General features: G+C 43.7%; 2 protein-coding genes across 8 annotated transcripts in view; both read right to left on the bottom strand.

The window, feature by feature from the left end:
• Positions 1-689: 689 nt before the first annotated feature.
• Positions 690-16,472, bottom strand: ASB12 (ankyrin repeat and SOCS box containing 12). 4 transcript variants are annotated; one of them, XM_049827650.1, is made up of 4 exons: positions 16,397-16,472; positions 3,778-7,521; positions 1,967-2,813; positions 690-962 (listed from the first exon to the last, which is right to left on the bottom strand). In XM_049827650.1, exons 2-4 carry the CDS (start codon positions 3,970-3,972, stop codon positions 829-831), a joined length of 1,176 nt encoding a protein of 391 aa, XP_049683607.1. In that variant the 5' UTR covers positions 3,973-7,521; positions 16,397-16,472; the 3' UTR covers positions 690-828. The 4 variants fall into 4 exon arrangements, with proteins under 4 accessions (XP_049683607.1, XP_049683609.1, XP_049683608.1 ...); XM_049827652.1 differs by having other exon boundaries at positions 4,784-7,521; XM_049827651.1 differs by lacking the exon at positions 16,397-16,472 and having other exon boundaries at positions 3,778-4,648; positions 4,784-4,814.
• The window catches only part of MTMR8 (myotubularin related protein 8), a 26,123-nt gene continuing 17,403 nt past the window's right edge, over positions 11,061-19,780 (bottom strand). For all 4 annotated transcript variants that reach the window (XM_049827634.1, XM_049827633.1, XM_049827635.1 and 1 more), the window contains 3 exons: positions 19,619-19,747; positions 18,617-18,743; positions 11,061-16,787 (listed from right to left, as the gene is read on the bottom strand). In XM_049827634.1, coding sequence (XP_049683591.1) covers positions 16,503-16,787; positions 18,617-18,743; positions 19,619-19,747 — 541 coding nt within the window. In that variant the 3' untranslated portion in view covers positions 11,061-16,502. The remainder of the gene's footprint in view (positions 16,788-18,616; positions 18,744-19,618; positions 19,748-19,780) is intronic.

Here is a 19,780-nt window from a genome sequence, read left to right as displayed (position 1 = left end):
CACAATAGTTTAATAAGAATAGTAGCGTTGTTTTAATTTAAAAAAAAAAAAAAAAAAAAAAATCAAAAAAACCCCCAAACCTGCCCAATCACAACAGACCCCTTGGCCATAACATGAACCACTTTTGAGGCAAGTAAAACGACATTTAAAGACAGAGCTGGGGCGGAGAGACAAAAGTCAGGGAGTCTGGGATCTCTGGCTTCTGGATACTTATCCCAGCCACCCGGGAGTGCTGGGCTTCGCACCGACGTGTCCTCGGGGCCGGGAGCACCCTGCGCACCGTGATGGGCTGGGCACGCACGGCCAGGTCCAGCCTCCCTTCTGCCCTCACTGGGATCCCGAACGGAGAAGGCACTTGGAAACTTCTCTGGGAAAGGGGGTTCAGAGGCAGCTGAGGCCACGCTGCGGGGAAAACGTGCAGGCACGAAGCCCGGTCGTGCCTCCCTCCTTCCCGCTCTTCCCCAGGAGGGGAGGAGGTAAAAGCAGCCTTTGCTCCTTTCCCTCTGCCCTCCATGCCTTTTCCCCAGCTCCTTCTCCAACCAGTATCAATTAAAGGTGTAAAATCCTTCAGTGAAGAGGCTTGCAAGCCAAACTCGGCTAAATCAGATCCTGCTCTACCATCACCCATCACCTCCTGTTTTCTCCTCCCCCCCTTCCCTTCCCATCTTTTCGCACTGGTGCTGCTTTTTGGAGGCACCTCGTAAGCAAAAATTACTTTGCGACCACAAATTCAGGGCGGTTTCACACCACGCGCGGATGTCAGAGCGGCTTTTAATTGGGGTGCTGGGCACACGCAGGGGGTAGGCGTCTCTCGTGGCGGGCTGCGCGTCACGGCTGGTGTCGGAGGTAGTTCGCCAGGACCATCGGGACGTCCAGCTCGCCCAGGGCGTGCGGGCGCCCAGCCTGCTTCAGGAGACGTCTCATTGCCAGCCTAGACTGGGACATCAAGGACTTGGGATGAGCTGTGTAAGGAGAAGGAGGAAAAATGAGATGGTCACCTCTGAGACACGCAACCCCGCTCCCCTCCAACCCGGGCATTATCCTGAGCAAAGGGACATCGAGAGACCAAAACGAAATGTCTTTGCTAGGGCTCGTTACACCGCGCATTCAGCTTTGCAGCACGCGTCTCACGGGAGCTGGGCATCCAGAAATGAAATCTTCCACCATCATATAGAAATAAGTGCAGTTTTTCTGGACATAAGCAGTACAGGAGAGCCAAAGTTGAGCAGCAGAAAGGAGAGGAATGGCAAAAAGCAGCCTTTTATCCAACAGATTTATATTAAGTGGAAAAAACAGGCTGTGGAAGTCCCTGCGTGCTCCGGAGCAGCACAGACCGCAGCAAGGGCCCTCACTGAAAGCGGTTTCTTTAGCAAGCATCTAAAAAGATTCATGAAAAGCAGATGCTGTGGCGAGTCCAAGGGGGAAGATAACCGTGTAAACGTATGTGGTGGCTGCACTGAGTCACCCCCCAGACCCAAAACAAGGTAGCCTGCCTCCAGCTACAGCCAGCAGTGGAAATCAGGGACGTTTGGTGGATATTTGTTAGAAAGAAACCCTCCCGTGACAGTCCCCCAGATCCCAGCAATTTGTTTTAGGAGTTTCCTGCAGTAGAGTGTGTATCCAAACCATCAGACTTAATCACCAGTGGCAGACCTATTCTCCATAACCTTGTGATGTCCTTCTCTGGCTGTGTTTGGTATTGGAGACTTGGGTTTTTTTGGCCTGAACACAGCAATCACTGGGGGAGAGGAAGGAATAAGAGTTCAGAGTAAAATAGTGATGATACTCAAGACTAGAGACACCCATGCATTCAAGCGATGCTGCAAAGGGAGTCAAAGCTCATATGAAAGCCTGGGTAAGGCTCTTAGGAAGCAGAGGTAAAGGGAAGGGGAATCTGAAGCAACTTGCACCCAAACGAGCAAAATTAGCGCTCATTTCCAGCCCCGGGGCCACGCATGCAGATTACCTCTCGCCTGCAGCAGCAGCTCCAGGCCCTCGCTGCGGGGTGCCGTCTCATCTACCGTGATGTTGGGCAAGTACACGTTGGCTCCAAAGTCAATAAGCAGCTCAATAAACTCGCTCCTGCAGCCGTGCCTCAGGCAGGTTTCCAGCAGAGTCTTGGGCTCCTTGATCTGGGCGATCACCCTCTCCTCGGTGCAGTTATAGTCGGGATCGGCACCATAAAGCAACAGCATTTTGAAACACTCCAGGTGCCCGTACGCGGCGGCGAGGTAGAGGGGACCAGAACAAGCCACCGAGTTGGCGGCCCACTCGGGCAACCTCGCTTGAACGTTGGTTTCCGCGCCGTGGTCCAGGAGCTGCCGCAGGATGTCCACGTTCCCATCCCTCGCGGCGATGAGCAGCGGCGAGCAGTTGTTGTAGATGCTGCCAACGGGGTTGGCCCCTGCCTCCAGGAGGACCTTCACGCATTCCTGGTGGCCATTGCTGACCGCCATGAAGAGCGGAGTTTGAGCCTTCACGTCCAGGCTGTCCACCTCCGCTCCGTGGGCCAAGAGGACCTTCATGCTCCTGACGCGGCCCCACGTGGCGGCCAGGCGCAGCGGGGTGCTGGGTACGCCCCAGCCGCTCCGGCGGTTGATGAACCTCTTGTACCTGTCTTGGGACAAGAGCTTATCAAGGGTTTGGTAATTGTCCTCAGACACCGCTCGGTTCAGCTCCTCACTTTCTCCGTTGTCATCTTCGTCTTCTCTGGGCTGGAGCATGGAGAACATTTTAGTGATATCCATTAGGCTCATTTTTTTTTGGTCTGTCTCCCACGTACCGCTTTCATCATAAAAGGTAAAGCCAAAGATCTACGGGACAACAAAACCAGCAGCACCGCTGGGTTAGAACCGGCCTCCTGCCACCAACACTATCTTTTTATTATTTTTATACACAACTTAAGGAAGATTCTCAAAAAAAAAAGGCAAATACACATTGGACTATGATGCTGCGGACATGCTTATCGCCCTGTCACCACAGGTGAGGAATTCCACTAGTGAAGGGCTAAGGTAAAGACAGAGGTCATTGCTGTAGCACGTACGTGGGCCACCTCCCCTTAACATGTTGTGATCGAGAACACACTGGGATAATTGAATTGGGTGTTGGAGTTCAAATGCTGCATGGGGAGCTCACAGGCTTTTTTTGTTTGTTTGTTTGTTTGGGTTTTGTTTAATGATTTAATGCTGTACTGCTAGCCCCTGAGGCAGTAAAGGGTACGAGACTACTCATGGGATACTCAGACCTTGAGCTCAGGATGGCTCCTGGGTGGCCACAGGCTCTTGCAAGGACGCTGCACCTCACCAGTGGATGAAACCACCCATTTTCCCAAGATCCTCAGAAATCACCCCATCCAGCTGTTCTCTGTGGGAGCTGCTGAGTGAAGAGCACGTTGGAAAATAGCGAGAATCAACTCTGCTACCTATCGGCCAAGGCTTCTATTGGAAGCCTCACCAGCACCTGCACTTCCAAGTACGTTGGAACGCACGGAAAACCCTGAGGAATTTTGATTTAGAAGCTGGCAGCATGGCAAGGTTTTTACACCCTGCCACTTTTTAAAGGGATTGGATTTCAAAACAGGAGATGAAGTGAACGTGAAGGTGGCCAGTTTGATTAAGGACGTCCAGCATCGCCCTTCCCGAGACGACGTCAACGTTTGAATTCCGCAAACCCTCTCCTCGCTCCTGCCTACTCAACCCCGAGGAGCACGGCTGCGAGAAGTGTCTGGGATTTTTATAGTGGGGGGTACAGAGTGGTGGGAGGAAGGTGAGGGGATACCGAGCTGATCAGACCAGAGCTGGGACTGAACCCCAACACGTTTGCCAGGCGCTTGGTGCAGGATCTGGCCTCGCTGTAGCCGAACGGCAGCGGGGGAGAGGAATGCGATATCCCGGCCGGCACCTGAGCAGCTGGGAAATGCCGCCCGCCGGGAAGGGCAGAGGAATGTCTCGCCACATCACAGCCCTGCAGCATCTCGTATTTCCTTGGGGAGAGGTGGCAGTGGCAGAGCTCGGTCTCCCCAAGCGGCTCCTCTGATCCTCCCTTGGAGGAGGCAAGGAGCTGCACCGAGCAATTAGCCTCTTTCTGCAAACGAGCCTGGCAGTAACGAGGCAGTCACAGGAGGCGCGTCCCACATCCACCTGCGATGGCAAGTCATGCGAGCTCAGAGGAATCCCCCGTGCAAGGTCACCTGCGCAGCTTCGCAGCTTGGTTAAGCAGAGCGAGTTTGATGGCAGTGAGCGACAGCAAAGCTTTGCTTGCGCTCCCACCTGTTACACTAACCCAGGCAATTTATATAGAAATATGTGGAATTATAACATTACTGTTATTCATTAGACGCGCTGATAACGAGCTCTGGAGCTTTGGAAACCCACCCAATGTGGCTCACAGAGCAGGGGATTTATTGCAGATTTGATTCAAAAAGATGGCCCAGTTATATTCCCAAGGGAAATGGTCTGGAAAAGTAAAAAAAAAAAAAAAAAAAAAAAAACCTAGCTGCAGCATTCCCTGAACACACAAATAAGCATCTCCAAAGGGACGTTACTTTGACGGCGTAAGCACTCGCGTGGGGACCTCACAGACGTTCCTCAACCAGAAAAGCCCAAACCAGAGTTGTCACCTCTTGAACTGAAGGAAGCTGTCCGTGCATCTGTAGACCCCCCCAAAAAAGAGGTTATGACTGGAGCTCAAGGGGACAGAGAATACACTCATGCTTTTACAACTGGTTCCCAAGTTACCTTCAATTGCCAGATGCTGCCCAGGCGTCATTATGCTGCTGCCTTACCTTTGGGAGGCAGGTGATGCTCATGGCCAGGGCATGTAAGGCAGCGACGGTCCCATGGCGAGTTCTGCCTTGGTTTAAACAAACAAAAAAACAAACAGGAGAGAAAGAGGATCTTGCTGCATCGGGGATGGACGTCCGCTCTGTGTGACCGGAACGACACAGGCTGTCAAGCTCACAGCTGAAATGCCACCGCGGGGAGAAGGGCCAGGGCGCTGGGGCTAATTTTAGCCCCTCTGGGGTTTTATCTTACCACTTCCATTCTTGGAAAGCTCCCCCTGGGTAAATATAGAGAGGGGCAGCGAGGTGGGGGGAGGCTGGGACAGGTGCTGGAGGCAGCTTGACCCATCCAAGCAGACACAAAGCGTTTGTTTCACCGTTTCCTTGAAGAAATCGCAGGGCATCAGGCGGTTTGAGTCCCCTGCCAGGGCAGCGCGTTCCCTGCTGCAGCACCTGCCTCTACGTTACTTTGGTTGCTGCCAATCACCCAAACGGATTCCCTCTTAACCCCTCTCTCGACCACCTTTTCCACTTTCAGAGCAATACAAATGACCATTCGCAACATCCAGAGCTGTTTAATAAACACAAGAAGGACAAAAGGCACCGAAGATGGTCCAGATTTCTCACCGGAGCTGCTCCTTAGGCTTCCCTCCCAGCTACACCTGCCAGAACAAACCACTTCTTCGGTTTCGTAAAATTAAGCAGCACATAGCAAGGCAGAAAACTTTACAGGGGCAAACAAAACAAGTGGGAAGCAGTGTTTGGGCTGTCTTATCAAAAGCTGTCAGCTGGTAAGTGTAATCGTATTTTATCCAGTTCCCTTTAAAGCTTTTCCAAACTTTTCAGCGGTGGAGCAAGAATGGTCTGACAGTTTGAGGCAACGTTATCAGCTGTACTAGATAACGAGAGGGGAACCGAATTATCCAGCAGAAAAATCTCCACAGCTGCAAGAAGTAAAATCAGGGGGCTCTGCAAAACATTTATGATGTCCCTGCCATCACCACAGCACTCACAGTTTGTAGTCACGCTGTGAAAAGCACAGAGAGCAGGCAAGCATTCAGTATTGATAGGTTTTAAGACTTCTGGCTTCCTCATAGTTTCACTCTCTCCAAATTCACTCAAAAATAGATTGTGACTTCAAAAAGGTCAGTCTCCCAAAGTCAGCACTATGAATGGAATTATCAAGTAGGAGGAACGTGGATAAACATGGGAGCAAAAGTGGGGAGTTAGGGTTTATTAAGCACCAAGAAGCTGCAACCACAACGGGGATACTGCAGTCAGAAAAGCCAAGCCTGACTGGAAACCCCTTCAACAAAATGCAGAAATAAAAGCAGCAATTAAAAAGACAGTGTATTATAAAGGGGAAAAAAGGGAATATAGACAACGAAATGAATACACATTAGAAAATATGAAATGTAGGAAACTGTAAGGGAACTTAAGAGATGAAAGGAAAATCCTTGAATGGAAAATTTAATGATAAACTGCATATTCTTTTGTTGTTGCTGCTGCTGTTTAGTTGTTAACCAAGAAATCTGAGAAACAAGACCAGCTCTTTGGTAAGATTAAACCGAATACTAATGAAGCAAAAAGTACAAAGTACTCGCTGATAAATCCACCCTCAACTGGAAGAACGCAAACTGAAATACTCATTGTGCTCCCTTAACAGCCAAAGAGACATGTTAAATAGCATCCTGCACGAATATTTAAATCAGCAGATTCAGATAAACCCCAAACAGGAGCCCAAGGAGAGGCGACTGATAAGTCTGACCCATTTTGGATAAGCTTCCCAATGCTTCAAACATGGGGGAAGGCTGAGGAGTCGGGAGAAGCCTTCACCTTCTGCCTGAGCTCCAAGTGCAACCAGGCTGCCCCGAACCGCTGGCTGATCTGACACATGCTGCAGGCAAAGCAACTCCTTTATCAGCCCTCCATTAATTGGGGAATAATTAAAGGGCAGAAGTATATTTAATGTCAGTCAAGAAGTTTTTTGGGGAAGGCAAGTCCTGTCCAATGAAGTTGCTTCCATTAAAAAGATTATAGTTATTAACACAGCTGAAAAGAGGTAATGAGCTTTCTGATTTAACACTGCTAAACATTCCGATTTAAAAGTTTAGCACTAAACAGCACCAAATAAATCATTTAGCAGGGATTAAGGATTTACTAACAGTCCTCAAGGTTGGAAATGCAGTTATTGTATGGGGCTACTTCTGACTCCTGCCTTTGAACTCTAAGTCACTGCCAAACCACAGCAAAGCCTTTGAACTTGGGAATTTCCCTCCGTGCTGATCAAAACATCCACTCGCAGCCTTCCAGTGCTTAGACCTGCCTATTCTGCTGGGCACCTTCTCACCACCCAGCTTGGAGGTGGCTCCAGCAGCAGTGTGATTCACGTATTAACCACGAGAAGGCACAAACACCTGCGGACCATCCCTTGCTTAAACTGTATGCACCCACACAACAACAGCTCCCAGGGCCCTCTCAGGCACTTCACAATTTAATGGGTGCATTAACACACAAAATATGTAGTTAGAACTGAAGGAGGAATCCAGCAACTCTTTCTTTTCCTCCAGGAGCTCTAATTCCTCGAGGGATTTCAGCAGCATCGGAGCCTCAGAAGTTCAGCGGTGTTGCAAGACGGCTCCCTGCTTCCACCGCCTTCCAGGAGCTGCTTTCCTTTTAGATTCGAGGATGTGCTGGAGCCAGCAGCTGTGAACCGATGCGAGAAGATGATCATTAAGGACCTGAAATACAGAAACCAAACTGAGCACGTGCCCGCTCTTCATTACGCGAGTTACCAGCGTGACACTGATTGTTCACATAAATCTGCCTGTTTGCCCCAGTACACTCTTCTAAGCGTGCTCCAGGACTGGCAACACTTAGAAGTTGTTCCTGGGAGAACCTAGGGGGTCTTCTCTGCTTTTATTTGACAATGCTAAGATGTGCTTATTTTCATTCCTAAGCTCTGATTCATGCCACCCCCAAAAGCATCTTTGCCCTGAGATCACAAGCCATATATTCAATAAGGTTTTTTTGATTATTCAAAATATCAGGCAGTAAGAACAGGCATGGGGGAACTATCTGCTCTTAAAGGATTCTCCAACAGCACGTAAGACTGCAACAACCACCCTTCAGAAACAGAATTTCTGATCCGTATGAATTGCCACATTTCCCCCAAACACTTTTCTCAAGCCACACACACATTGGATCACTGCACCACAAAAATCAATGCTTTCAAAATGTTACTGATCATCCAAAAAACCCCAAACCCCCAAAACCCAACAAAAAAAACAACAGGAAAAGGAAAGTATCAAGAGCTAAAATGCTGTATGAAGGGATATATGAATAGGATAAAACACAAGAATTGGACCAGATTTCCTTAAAATGGCAAACGGACTCCCCGTATCTTTATCTTCTCTCTGGTTTCCCTTGTCAGGCAAGAGCTGTAAAAGTCTGTGTTAAGCTTAAGTCCCTTTGAGTGCCTCACCAGGGAGGGGACTGCCCTTAGATACTGCACAAAAACTGGAACACTTACAGAATACTCAAGTTTTGGAGAGTCCAGTCAGCCTCAGCCTTTAGTCCATGTATCTGCCTGGCTCCCAGTGTGCTAGCCTGCAAAGCTATCGGCCAAGAGCAGCGCCTGCTAATTCTGCGGATCCATACATGTTTGGTTGGTTGTTTTTTTTTTTTTTTTTTTTGCAAGGGGGCTTATGTATATATTTTTCTTGATTCCCACTCACACTGGATTCCTTGCTTCTCTCCCACAGCTGAGCACACTCTGAGAACTGTTCTTTGTTGAGGCGGGGAGGGTTTGGGGGTGTGTGAATCTAGATTCAGTAAGTAGTGTTCACTTTTCCCCAAACCACTGCAACAGAGCCATGGGAAACAGGGCTCTAGTCTGACTTACAGAAGGGTTAGTACTCTTAAGGCTACTGGGTTTTGTATCTGCCCCAGTCCCCTCCACTCCCCTCAAGTGAAAGAAAATACAAATTACAGGAGAACACTTGGATTTAGAAGCTGATCACATGCAGTAGAAATTATAATTAAGACACCTCAGCAGCAAATGGCTACGGTGAAGGTTTAATCCTGTTCCTGCACCATACTGAGAGCAGTCAGAGTATCTCATGTCCTTGCCTGTGTAATCAGATTAAAAGATGCTCTTTCTGCTGCTGGTCTGGGTTGGCTGGTTTTTCTGTGGGTTTTTTTTTGTTTGGTTTTTTTTTTGTTGTTTGGTTTTGGTTGTTTTGTTTTTAAGTCATCAACCCAAAAATTTCAATACCAGCAAAGTTTGTCCATTTTACATATATGAATGAAGCCTTAATACCAATATATCTCTACCAAATCATCACTGCCATCTTTAAGTGATGGTAACTGAACCGAATAAAACTTGAGTACAAAGTTACATTGCTACCAAAAAAATCAAGTATTATTGCTCTACTGCAACAAAGAACACGCTGATGCAGAATGAAAACAAATCAATATTTCAAGGTATCCTTGGCACATACGAACCTGAACCTCAACAAGAAAGCAGGCTAACTCAACTGCTTTTTCTATCTGAACTTAGAACAGCAGACTTGACCTTAAAACAGTGATCTTTCAGTACGTACCTCCAATCAAGTTTAATGATCAGTATTTTTATTCAGCATAAGGTATTTCCTGAGACCTGTTAAAAACATAAGTCTTTAGCAATACTCCTACGATGACTCTAAATGGAACCTGCCCCCTCAAAGCTAAAGTTAGCTTCAACAGGGAAGTTTTAAATCATCCTCAGCAAAGATGCTGTCAAACAGACAGTAAGTTTTCCCCAAATGTGTAAATTACAGCTTTATCAATTTGAGTCAGTGTTAATGCTAATAATCCAATTAAATGCAAGGCAAGTCAAATTGAGGTAAATGAAGGATTTCACTGGCAATATTAAGAACACTTAAAATTAGCAAGAAGGAAAAAAGACTTTGAAACATCTGGGGACTGACTATACCCAAGTGTCAGGCTTATTTTTTTTTGCCTTAATAATAGAAAAGAAATACCCATTTTTAGGGCACACATTGCAGTGGAAAATACTCATCAGGGCTGGGTAACAGGTATTGGTCCTGGCTCTATTCCTTTTGCTCACAGGCTGACTCCCCCCCACACTGACGTTGGATGGTTCAGGGCTTTTTGTATTTAGGAGCAGAGGCTGGATGGTCTGGTGCTAAAGTGCCCTGGGAAAAATGGTTCCTCCATCTCTCCTGCTGACCTTCTGCACGTTCTTCCAAGTCACATCCCTGTCACTCAGCTCCTCCAGCTCCCACACAGAGTATTAAGAAAACCCTCCAGATGCTTATTTTAAAATTAATTACTAAAATAGCCTACCTTGCTTTGCCAGATTTAAACCATTTACATTAATTTACCAATCCAAATGGCATCCTGAAGCATTCTGTAAAGCCTTGTAAACATAAAATTAACACATATCACTTAATTTCTCTCTGCTTTGCAAATCTGTATTTAATTGTTGGATTTGACTGTTGCTGCACAGCTGTAAGTTATTAAAGCACCAATTCCAACCTTGGTTATAAACATGAGGCAAGTTTTGCACCTGGAATCTCCCTCTTCCTTGAGCATTCTCCCACCTCACTTCAGTTAGCACTCAAAAAAACCCCCCACCTTGACTCACTACTGAAGTTACAATTAAAAAGAATTGGATAAAGAGCATTTTTATATGATACCATCAGCAGCTGGACTGTGGATTCTTCATTCAAAGCTATCAGAAAAAACATCTATTCACCTGGTACCACACAACACCCACAAAGGTCAGACTCTATTCCTTACAGCCAGCCAGAAGAAAGGTCTAGCTCCTTCCCGGAAAGCTTTTTAAGTCAGCCTGGAGCCACCTGTAAACAGACTTATCCACAAGTGAGGGTTAGACAGCTTTCCAGGAGGAAGAAAACACAGAAAAGGTATTCTGTTTTAATACATAAAGAAAAATCTAATTAAAAAAAAAAATCAGAGTAACAAAGTGTGCAGAAGATACTAAGATTTAATACAGCTTCACTAGTATTATTACTTTGTGTTTGTTTTTTTTTTTTTTTTTTTAAAGACTGAGCAGTGCTGCAGTCAGCAGTCCCTTTGAAACCAATGAGGTCACCTAGTTTCTATTCTGTAAAAGAAGGGAAAGTGGAATCACACTCACCTTAAGATAAGCTCACTACTTAGTCTTTAATTGATTTCACATTTCAAAGGGTGAAGTTCTGCTTTGAGTTTAATTAACCAATAAACAGTCTAGTCATTTACTTTAAAAAGGCAAAGTATTTATTCTTGTAGGGAATAAAAATAAACTGTAATACAAGTGAAACTTCATGGAACAAATACATTTAGAGAAAAAAAAGACACAGTGCTCCTCTAAACATGGTACAATTTCTTTTTAAGCAGTGCATTAACTAAAATGACTTACATGTATACAGCCATTGCAGCACATTCAAGAATATGGGATTTCATCATCCACAATTTTATACAACTGTCCCTCAACAGTTACACCGACAAAAATAGCGACTGACTTACAGAAAGAGCAAAAACATTTACAATTTTCAGCTGAGTACTACACACAATTTTAGGTACGTTCCTACAAAGATCAGTTTGTGGACGATAGGAAAAGTACATGTGTGCTCAGTTACATATGACTAGATCCAGTGCTACAAGTTATTCCAGTAGTATGCTGCTACATAAATACAGACGCATATACATAGATAAATGATATGAGAAGAGATATAGGTCAGCCGTTCTAACCTACCCTCTTTCTGCATTGCTTTTGTAGTTCAGAGATGCCAAAAGGATGCAGCGCTGTACATTAAAATACTTGCCCTAACAAATTACACCGACGGCAATTGGCACCGACCTGGCTGCTCCTAGTGCTAAAGATGCTTACAAAAACATGGACTTTAACATCACCTGGTTCGAGACATTCCTCATCTAATTAATTAAGTGCTGTGTATTAATTAAAACAAAACTACTACATTCAGAACAGATTCTTCCCCCCACTCTGCTCTGAGGCACACAAAGTGCCTATATGTGCCAGAGGGACAGTACATAAACAAGGAATAACTGTTAGGTCTGTACAAAAATGACCGCAGCACTCAATGCAGAGTGGTGGGGAAGGGGAGAAGAGCAAAACAGCAGACATTTTGAATTCTCCTGGTCACTTGCAAATATTCATTACTAAGCGGTGCCAAGAACTGGTCCCTTTGGGGGAGCAACCATCAGGCACTGAAGCTACCCAAAGACCAGTTTTGCCAGAAAGTGAACTGAAGCAGCATCTGGCACAAGAGGTCTTTTAAATGCTTTCCCTGCAGGTGCTACAGCTTTGTTAGATGCAAGGGTGCTTTCTGAGACCTATTATGGCTCACCATCTCCAAACGTGCTGGAAACAACAGACATGGGGCACTTCACCCACATGGAGATTTCCACCTGTAACCCAACAAGCTCTAACACAAGGCAGAGATCCTGTGAAGCTCTGCGCACATTCAGCTCCCAGCACATCTCTCTCACCAGGACTTCAGAAGCTTACTGAAGCAAATTGAAGCTTACCAGCTACCTACAAGCAAGCCTCCTTCCCCATCCTATCCAGAGTAGCTTTATGTACCAGTGAACACCCACACAGCAGGTGCATTTTACTCCTTAACACTTAATTGAAAAGCATTTACTAAGAGCAGGAACAGAACATGCAGCTAGAGGTATGTTATGCCTATAGGCTTTAACAAACTGCTTTTTCTCTCCCATGAAAGAGGGCCAATTGAGAACTACAACACCTGTGGGCAAACCAATTATTCCCTTTTTTTCTGTAAAGCAAACAGCACCGATTGGATTTTCTCTACCACAGGCGACAACTGCAAAACAAAATACAATTTAAGAATCCAGCATTGTGAAGTTCACATTAAGACTTTTCAACCAAGAAGTAAAGCTACGCGAGTCCCTCTTCTACTTCAAAGTAGTAGCTTTAATGCAGAATATTACAGGCACTTGCCCATTGCAATGCTATACCTATTTGTAGCAAGAGAGACACTATGTACAGGCATGAAACCACAATACCATGGAGTATCTTAGTAAAGCAAGAGGTACTCCAGAAAAGTTTTACACAGAGCCCATTCGCAGCAAATAGGATCCCTCCTCCAACCCAGTTCTCCCAGTCAGAGGAGTCCAAACAGAAAGCAGCAAGTTGCATTGCTCACTTAACAGCTCCAAATAAGAAAACCCAGCATTCGTGACTTCACGATGCATGGATGCTTCACTAGGAATAAATAAGTTATAGCAACTTTTCACCTACACAGTGCTTACATAAGAAGATTCCGACGTAACAGCTTTTAAGATTTCCTTCAACACTTTTAGGGAACATATAATCAAGTCGCTCACCACTGTCAGCAGGACACTCAGCAACAAGTGAACACAGGCTTTCTGCAAGGCTCTGGGAAGCCAATCCTAGCTGATCAGAGACCTGAGGACACACTGCAGTGCTTTGAACAGCTTTTCATTTTTGGTCTTGAAACACTCAAGAGTATCCGTCAAAACTACAAAGGTTCTAGCTAATCGGTTTTCAAACAAATAATCTCATGGAAAGCCCGGAAACCCTGGAATCTTTTCCAGCTCTGTACATTTACAGCACCAGCATGAATGATTTTTAGTACGTTGTAGACTTTGACCAGGTTTGTATATATTAAATCCAAGAGGTTTAAAAAGACAGACCATTACCTTTTTTTTTTTTGGCTAGGTTTTGCATTTCAAAGTATAAAGTCATCCATTGTTTTGTTTCTGAAGTCAAAAGCAGCAAGATTACTAAAAGCTTACTAATACTTTCAGTGTCTGAAGTAATCTTTTCATGGTTATATTAACCTGTAGTAATATTGTAGTCAAGAAGGATTTGTAGAGATGTCAGCGTCACGTTTTAGGGATAAGCAAAGATTATTATACTTTTTTTCAAGGTAATCTATGGTAATTCAAAAGACAAGACAATGTGTAAACATTTATAGAAGCCTTCTCCAAAATGGTTTTATGCAATGATTAGCCAATGGCACACCTAAATCCCTCAAGTAGTCAGTCAAAATTGTCTACAGTTCTGTATCTCTAATTTTCACTAGAGAACACATTAAAAGAAACAATGATATCTAGAATAACTGGTCCTAAAAAGTGCCGGTCTTGGTCTCATTTACCATTTTGGAGTTATCTATTTAAGAAGCCATGCATACTATCCACTACACTCTTCTACCACCTCCAAAGAAAAGACAGGGTTGATCTATCAGTCCATATGAAATGGGCTCCAAACTGCAAAGTGCATGTGTGAAATTGAGCTTTTACACTATGAAGATGCAAAGGGAAATAATCTCCCAAACACCCTCCAGTGGAAATCTACAGCAGATTCCAGACCCTGGGTAACTAGAGCAGCCAGATTAAGACTTAGGGTGCAATCTCTTTGCTTGAGGAGTACGTGGATACAGCAAAGCTAAAGGCTGGTAGACTATCTAACTTAATATTAGGAGCTTAGCAGATCTCTTGTTAGGAGCAAAGAGACTCAACAGCAGATACTTGAGATTAAAAAAAGATGCATTCAGAAACGTGCATCCTTCAAAATAAAATATATAGCTGTTGGATGATGCAGTATTTTTTATACGCACCCACACAACAAATTTTGACCATCTTCTACCTAAGCCTATCTGCTTCAGTATTTTATATGCTTAGTTTTTAAAATCAATCACACATTGTAGTTCTCTCACTCCTACCCTGAAAACAACTATATTACTTGCTTTAAGACTGAAATACCTGCAACACTTAAAAAGGTTTCTCTTGCCATTCTAGGCATTGAAGAAACTCTGTGTTCTCAGGTATTGCTCTTTCTCCTTGGGTCTTTTGATATGCTTAATAAAATATATATTTTCTTACCCAAAGTGAGACACTCAGGGGAGTTTGAGGTTGGTTTTTTTCATTTTCTACTTTATCTTGAACACTAAAACTAACCTAGTCATTCCACCGTACGTTATAAGCATATGAACAATGGCTACTGCATTTTATGATGCTATAATGGAATGTTTCTACTTTTTATTGTAAATTGGGAAGGCTAACTTAGAAAATATGTTCAGTTGTTTCAAGTTTTTATAAAAGAGAAAAACTGATTTAAAGACCTAATGGCAGCATTAATTTAAACAACAGGATCCAAAAGAAAGTAGAAAAGCATCTTAAATTAAGCCGCACAAAGGGACTCTCTGTGCAATTAAGCACATCTATAGAAGCTTGTCTGGAACAAGTACTGTAGAACAGCTTTCCTGGGCCATCCATTTGCCTGGGTAGACAAGCCCTTGTTTCTTCACAAGACTTCTGTATAAATGGAATATACATCTCTGTTTTAAACCTGCAACTTTGAACTAGTATCTCCAGCTGAGATTACTGCAGTTTAAAGAAACCAAGTAGTGTTAACAAGCACTGGAGTGAGTCCAAGCTGGAGCCACAGCCACAAGCAAAGATGTCCACTTCTTGTTCCAACAAGGGGTCACATCACAACTTACATTTTGTCACCAGCTTCACAAAATTAGAAAGTTCATTGCTGTGAGAGATATTGTTTTATCTTGCCACATCTTGACAGTACAGACAAAACATCTCTACGCTTTATGTAATTTTAACATCGAAGATAACATTCATTATAATCACTCAGCATGTGATGTGAAGTAATCATTTTAGGCCCCATTTCAATAACAGAACACACCTAATCTGTAATTATTGCCTCATCGATGGATGTGAGGAAAGCACATTGATTCCAGCTTAGAACAAAGAGTTACTCTCTTGCTTCAATTTAAACAAGATCATAAAAAAAACCAAGAGAAAAATACCATATATTTTTTCCTATCTTTTCTCATTTCTAATCTTCCCTCTGTCAAAAACTCATGTTACAGGCTGTCTTTGTGGCTTGCTGCACTCTCACAATCAGGAAATGAGGTCATAAAAGCTTATTCTTTGAAAGGTCAGCTTAGAAAGAAGCTACTAAACTCAGGGGATCAGCAAAGATCCTGGAGAAGCCGGCAGCAGATAAAAAACCTTGTTTAAAAATACTGACTACAAAGAAGACCAAATACTACACTCTACACTACAATAATAAAAATAGTACGTTGCGTGGCTAGACATTAAAACGGTCTCCATAAAAAGGCACAGGGGGGTTTGTTTTTGTTTAACAAATATGCATAGGAAACAAAAAATGAATCAGTTCTGTCACAAGGTGAGGGTCCATGCAGAGATTCATTCACAGCTAAGAAAAGTTTGGGTCTTTTTTTTTTTTTTTAATCATTTTAAGATGACCTTGCACCACCACTGAGAACAAATGGATTGCGTCTTTCCTGCTCCAGTTATAAACACTGCACAACTCCTAAGCCCCATGTTAATTGGCCAAGATTTCTTTCAGCTTGAAATACCAGTCCTGGAAGGCAGTCATAAACCTTAAACACACATTGTGTTTTCACTGAAAAATAAGGTTTACACTAACTCAAGGTAGCCTTCTGGGCAGCTCTGTACACATCTTCATCATTTGAACTGCAAAACGATGCAAACCAAACCAAACGGGGACCATCTTCTCTACAGCAAGCACAGCTCCCTGCAAACATACATACTCACACTTAGCTGTAAATGGTTAGGTGGTCTACACCCTCGCGGAGTCACAGCTCCCTTACGCCTCACCACCACAAGTGCCTGCTTCACTGAACACAATTCTCAGAGCTGATCAATGGTGCTGAGGCTTTCCATCCTTAGCTTCGGCATTTAACATGTTAACGGTGTCATTAAGATCATGGAGGTCCTGGTGAGGAGACAGGTTCTCTTTGTGCTTTTGGTCCACATCTGACACAACACCTATATCCCCTGCTGAGGCACCATTGCTCAATACAGGAGGTGGTTCCCCTTCGTAATCCTGAGGAGTGTTGAGCATCGGTGTTTTTGAAGCAGCATGTCCTACTTTAGATAAGGAGCAAGCTTCACTGGGCAAAGGACCATCAAGGAAAGGAAGTTTCTACACAAATAAAAACACATTAAAAAAAATGAAAGCTATTATTCCCATATGTCAGACATACACAAAAAACAACTGTCAACATAGTAGGCCTGTGCCAGTGCCTCTTTTTCAGCTCTATAATCCAGCATTAAAGTACGCAGGCATAGACCCTTACATGTTTGATAGAAACATCATTGTTTAATTAATAAAACTAAAGTTTTCAGCATTCACATTAACCTAACAAAGGACACTGATAGGTCTTCTTCCTGGTGTATTTTTAGAGGACTCTCCCGCTACTGTATTTTAGGGGTTTTTTTTGTTTGTTTGTGGCTTGCATTTTTGGCTTTGTTTGTAAATATGCATAGAAAGGATATTGCAAGTAGAGCCTTGAGCATAAAGAAAAGCCACACTTCTTTCAGGCAGCTGTACAGGACAGCGGTGGATTGACCCTGAATGCCAGGTGCCCACTAAGCCACTCTATCACTCCCCTCCTCAGCAAGATGGTGCAGGGGCAGAAAATAAGATGGAAAAAACCCCTCAGGGTTTAAGGTAAAGGCAGTTTAATACAGCAGAAGCAAAGGCCATGCATGGAAGCAAAGGAAAACAAAAGATTTATTCTCTACTTCCCATCAGCAGGTGATATCCAGCCACTTCCTGGGATGTAGGGCTTCAGTACATGTAGTGGTTGCTCCGCAAGACAAACATCATAATAACAAATGCCTCCCCCACCTTCCTCTTAGCTTTTATTGCTGAGCCAATGTCATATGGTATGGAATATCCCTTTGGACAGTTTGTTTCAGCTCTCGTGGCTGCATCCCCTTTCAAAGACCCTGCCCACCCCAGCCTACTGGCATTTGGGGGTGAGGGGAGGGAATGTTGGAGAGACAGCCTTGATGCTGTGAGTACTGCTCAGTAGTAGCCAAAACACTGCTGTGTGATCAACAACTTTCTAGCTACTAATACACAGCACAGCACTATAAGGGCTATGGGGAAAATAAACCCCATCTCAGCCAGCCCCAATACATATGGAAACACAAACCTACAGCATTTCAAAAGCTAACAAGACTACATTTTTCTTTTCCTTGTCTTGCACTGCTGAGATAGATACCTACATCTTCACATAGATAAATATAGCACTCTGGGGAATCTGATCAGAACTGACCAAACTATGAAGTGTGTTGCTGTTTACTTTATTATTCTGGGTTGATGGAGAGAAACTGGTTATTCTGGACAGAAGATCTCTGCTCTCCAATACCACAGAACACTAACAGTAAATGTGCCAGATTCCCAGTCTTGTTTTAGCAGAGCACTTCAAATCCGAGGTAGCCACTTTTAGAGGATAATTCAGCCTACACGATCCAGCTACATTTTGGCCATTACATGAAAACCCACTTAAGTAACTCAACTGTTTTAATACCTGGTTGATCGTCAGTTTTTCCAATGGGGCTTGCAAATGAGAAGGCAGGAAAGCAAAATATGGGGACAAGCCAAAACCAAGAATATTTTTATATATTCATGTTATTTATGTGGGGGGAAAGCAGGCCCATTCTTTTCTTCTCTCCCTCTCCCTTGAAGTTTGCTGGAAGTGGAGTTGAAACCCAGATGTTCTTTTAACACCTGCTTCATTTAGAGAATTAGAACATCATGAGTCTGCAACAGAACTTGGCTAAACACAGCTTTTACCTAGTGGATGAGAATTTTGGGTAATCAAACCTATTTATTATAGCAACATCATTTTGCCCAGCTCTGCACAGCATGTTGAAACAATTATTCAGTGCCAACGTTCAATCCCAGTTATATTTGCCGAAACCATCATGTGATTTTAAATATTGTTAAGATTCAGGACTCACATTTTCCAGTTCAGATGCACTGTCCTCCAGTTTCATCTTCTGGCTCATGCAGCTTAGCAGATGATCCAATACATGCTGTTTTGGATGCATTCCTTTGTCAAAGCGATTATACATCCCACACCAAAACCTCAAGAACAGGGCAAGAAAAGAGGATTAGGTGGCCAACTGCACACTACTGGCCCACAAACTAGATGCTGTTTAAGGAAAAAAAATTCACCAAATTGAGACTAGTAATTGATTTTAATGGACAAATTTTCATAATGTTAAAAAAATTTCTGAGGATTTAAGTACTTCTGCCTTATGATCCACAGGCACTGGCAGTAGGTATTAGAATAAGACAAAAACACACTTTTTTTCTATATCAGGCTCACCAGAGGCTTGGGCAGTTCACCTTCAAGTCCTCAGTTTGTCCTACCTCCCTACTTTTATTAAAACCCTTTGCCTGTCAGTAACCACACATAGCACTTAAAACCACATTTGCATCCCTCTCTCAGCAGAGAACAGGAGTGAGCCAGAAACAAAGCAAAACTACTTCAGCTGTAACACCCTGGGCAAGCAAAGACATGGCAACAAGAAATCCCTCTTGTGAAAACCACCTTGACTGTATAAGCCTGGGTGTGACTGGGCACTGAAATTCCTGTTTGAAAGACTTACTTAATATATATTGAAAAGGAGGAACTTTCTTTAACAATTGCCCACCCTATCATGTAAATTTGACAGAGCAGAGTGTGTGTAGGGGTCTATCTACACATGTGAAGTTCTTTTCCTTGCCTTTCCCCACCCTCTTTCTCAACACCAAAGAAAAAAATATTATTTTAAATTACAGTACCTGCACTTATTTAGCAATTACCTGTGCACTACTACTCTCAGTTTATGGATGAGGAATGGAGGGGAAAGGTAAAACAAACCATGCTAATCGGTGAAAATTTGTTTTATTAAACCTTAACTACCAACCTACTTTACAATGAAAGAAATGCCCCCCTTCTTAAATAAGCAACTTACTGGAAACTGAAAGGTAGTGTGTTTGGTTGAAGCTCTTTGTATGCTGTAAATCCTCTGTACAAAGGATTTCTCAATTCTTGCTTCTTCTGTAAGAGGAAAGGCCACAGAGAATGGGTCTTCTCAAAGATTCTGTCAATTACAAAGAACATCTAATCACTAAAA

This window comes from Accipiter gentilis, chromosome 24 (genome assembly GCF_929443795.1).
Source record: "Accipiter gentilis chromosome 24, bAccGen1.1, whole genome shotgun sequence".
Lineage (NCBI taxonomy): Eukaryota > Metazoa > Chordata > Aves > Accipitriformes > Accipitridae > Astur > Astur gentilis.
The sequence above is the reverse complement of the archived record's forward strand: the minus strand, read 5'-3'. Positions and strand labels throughout refer to the sequence as shown.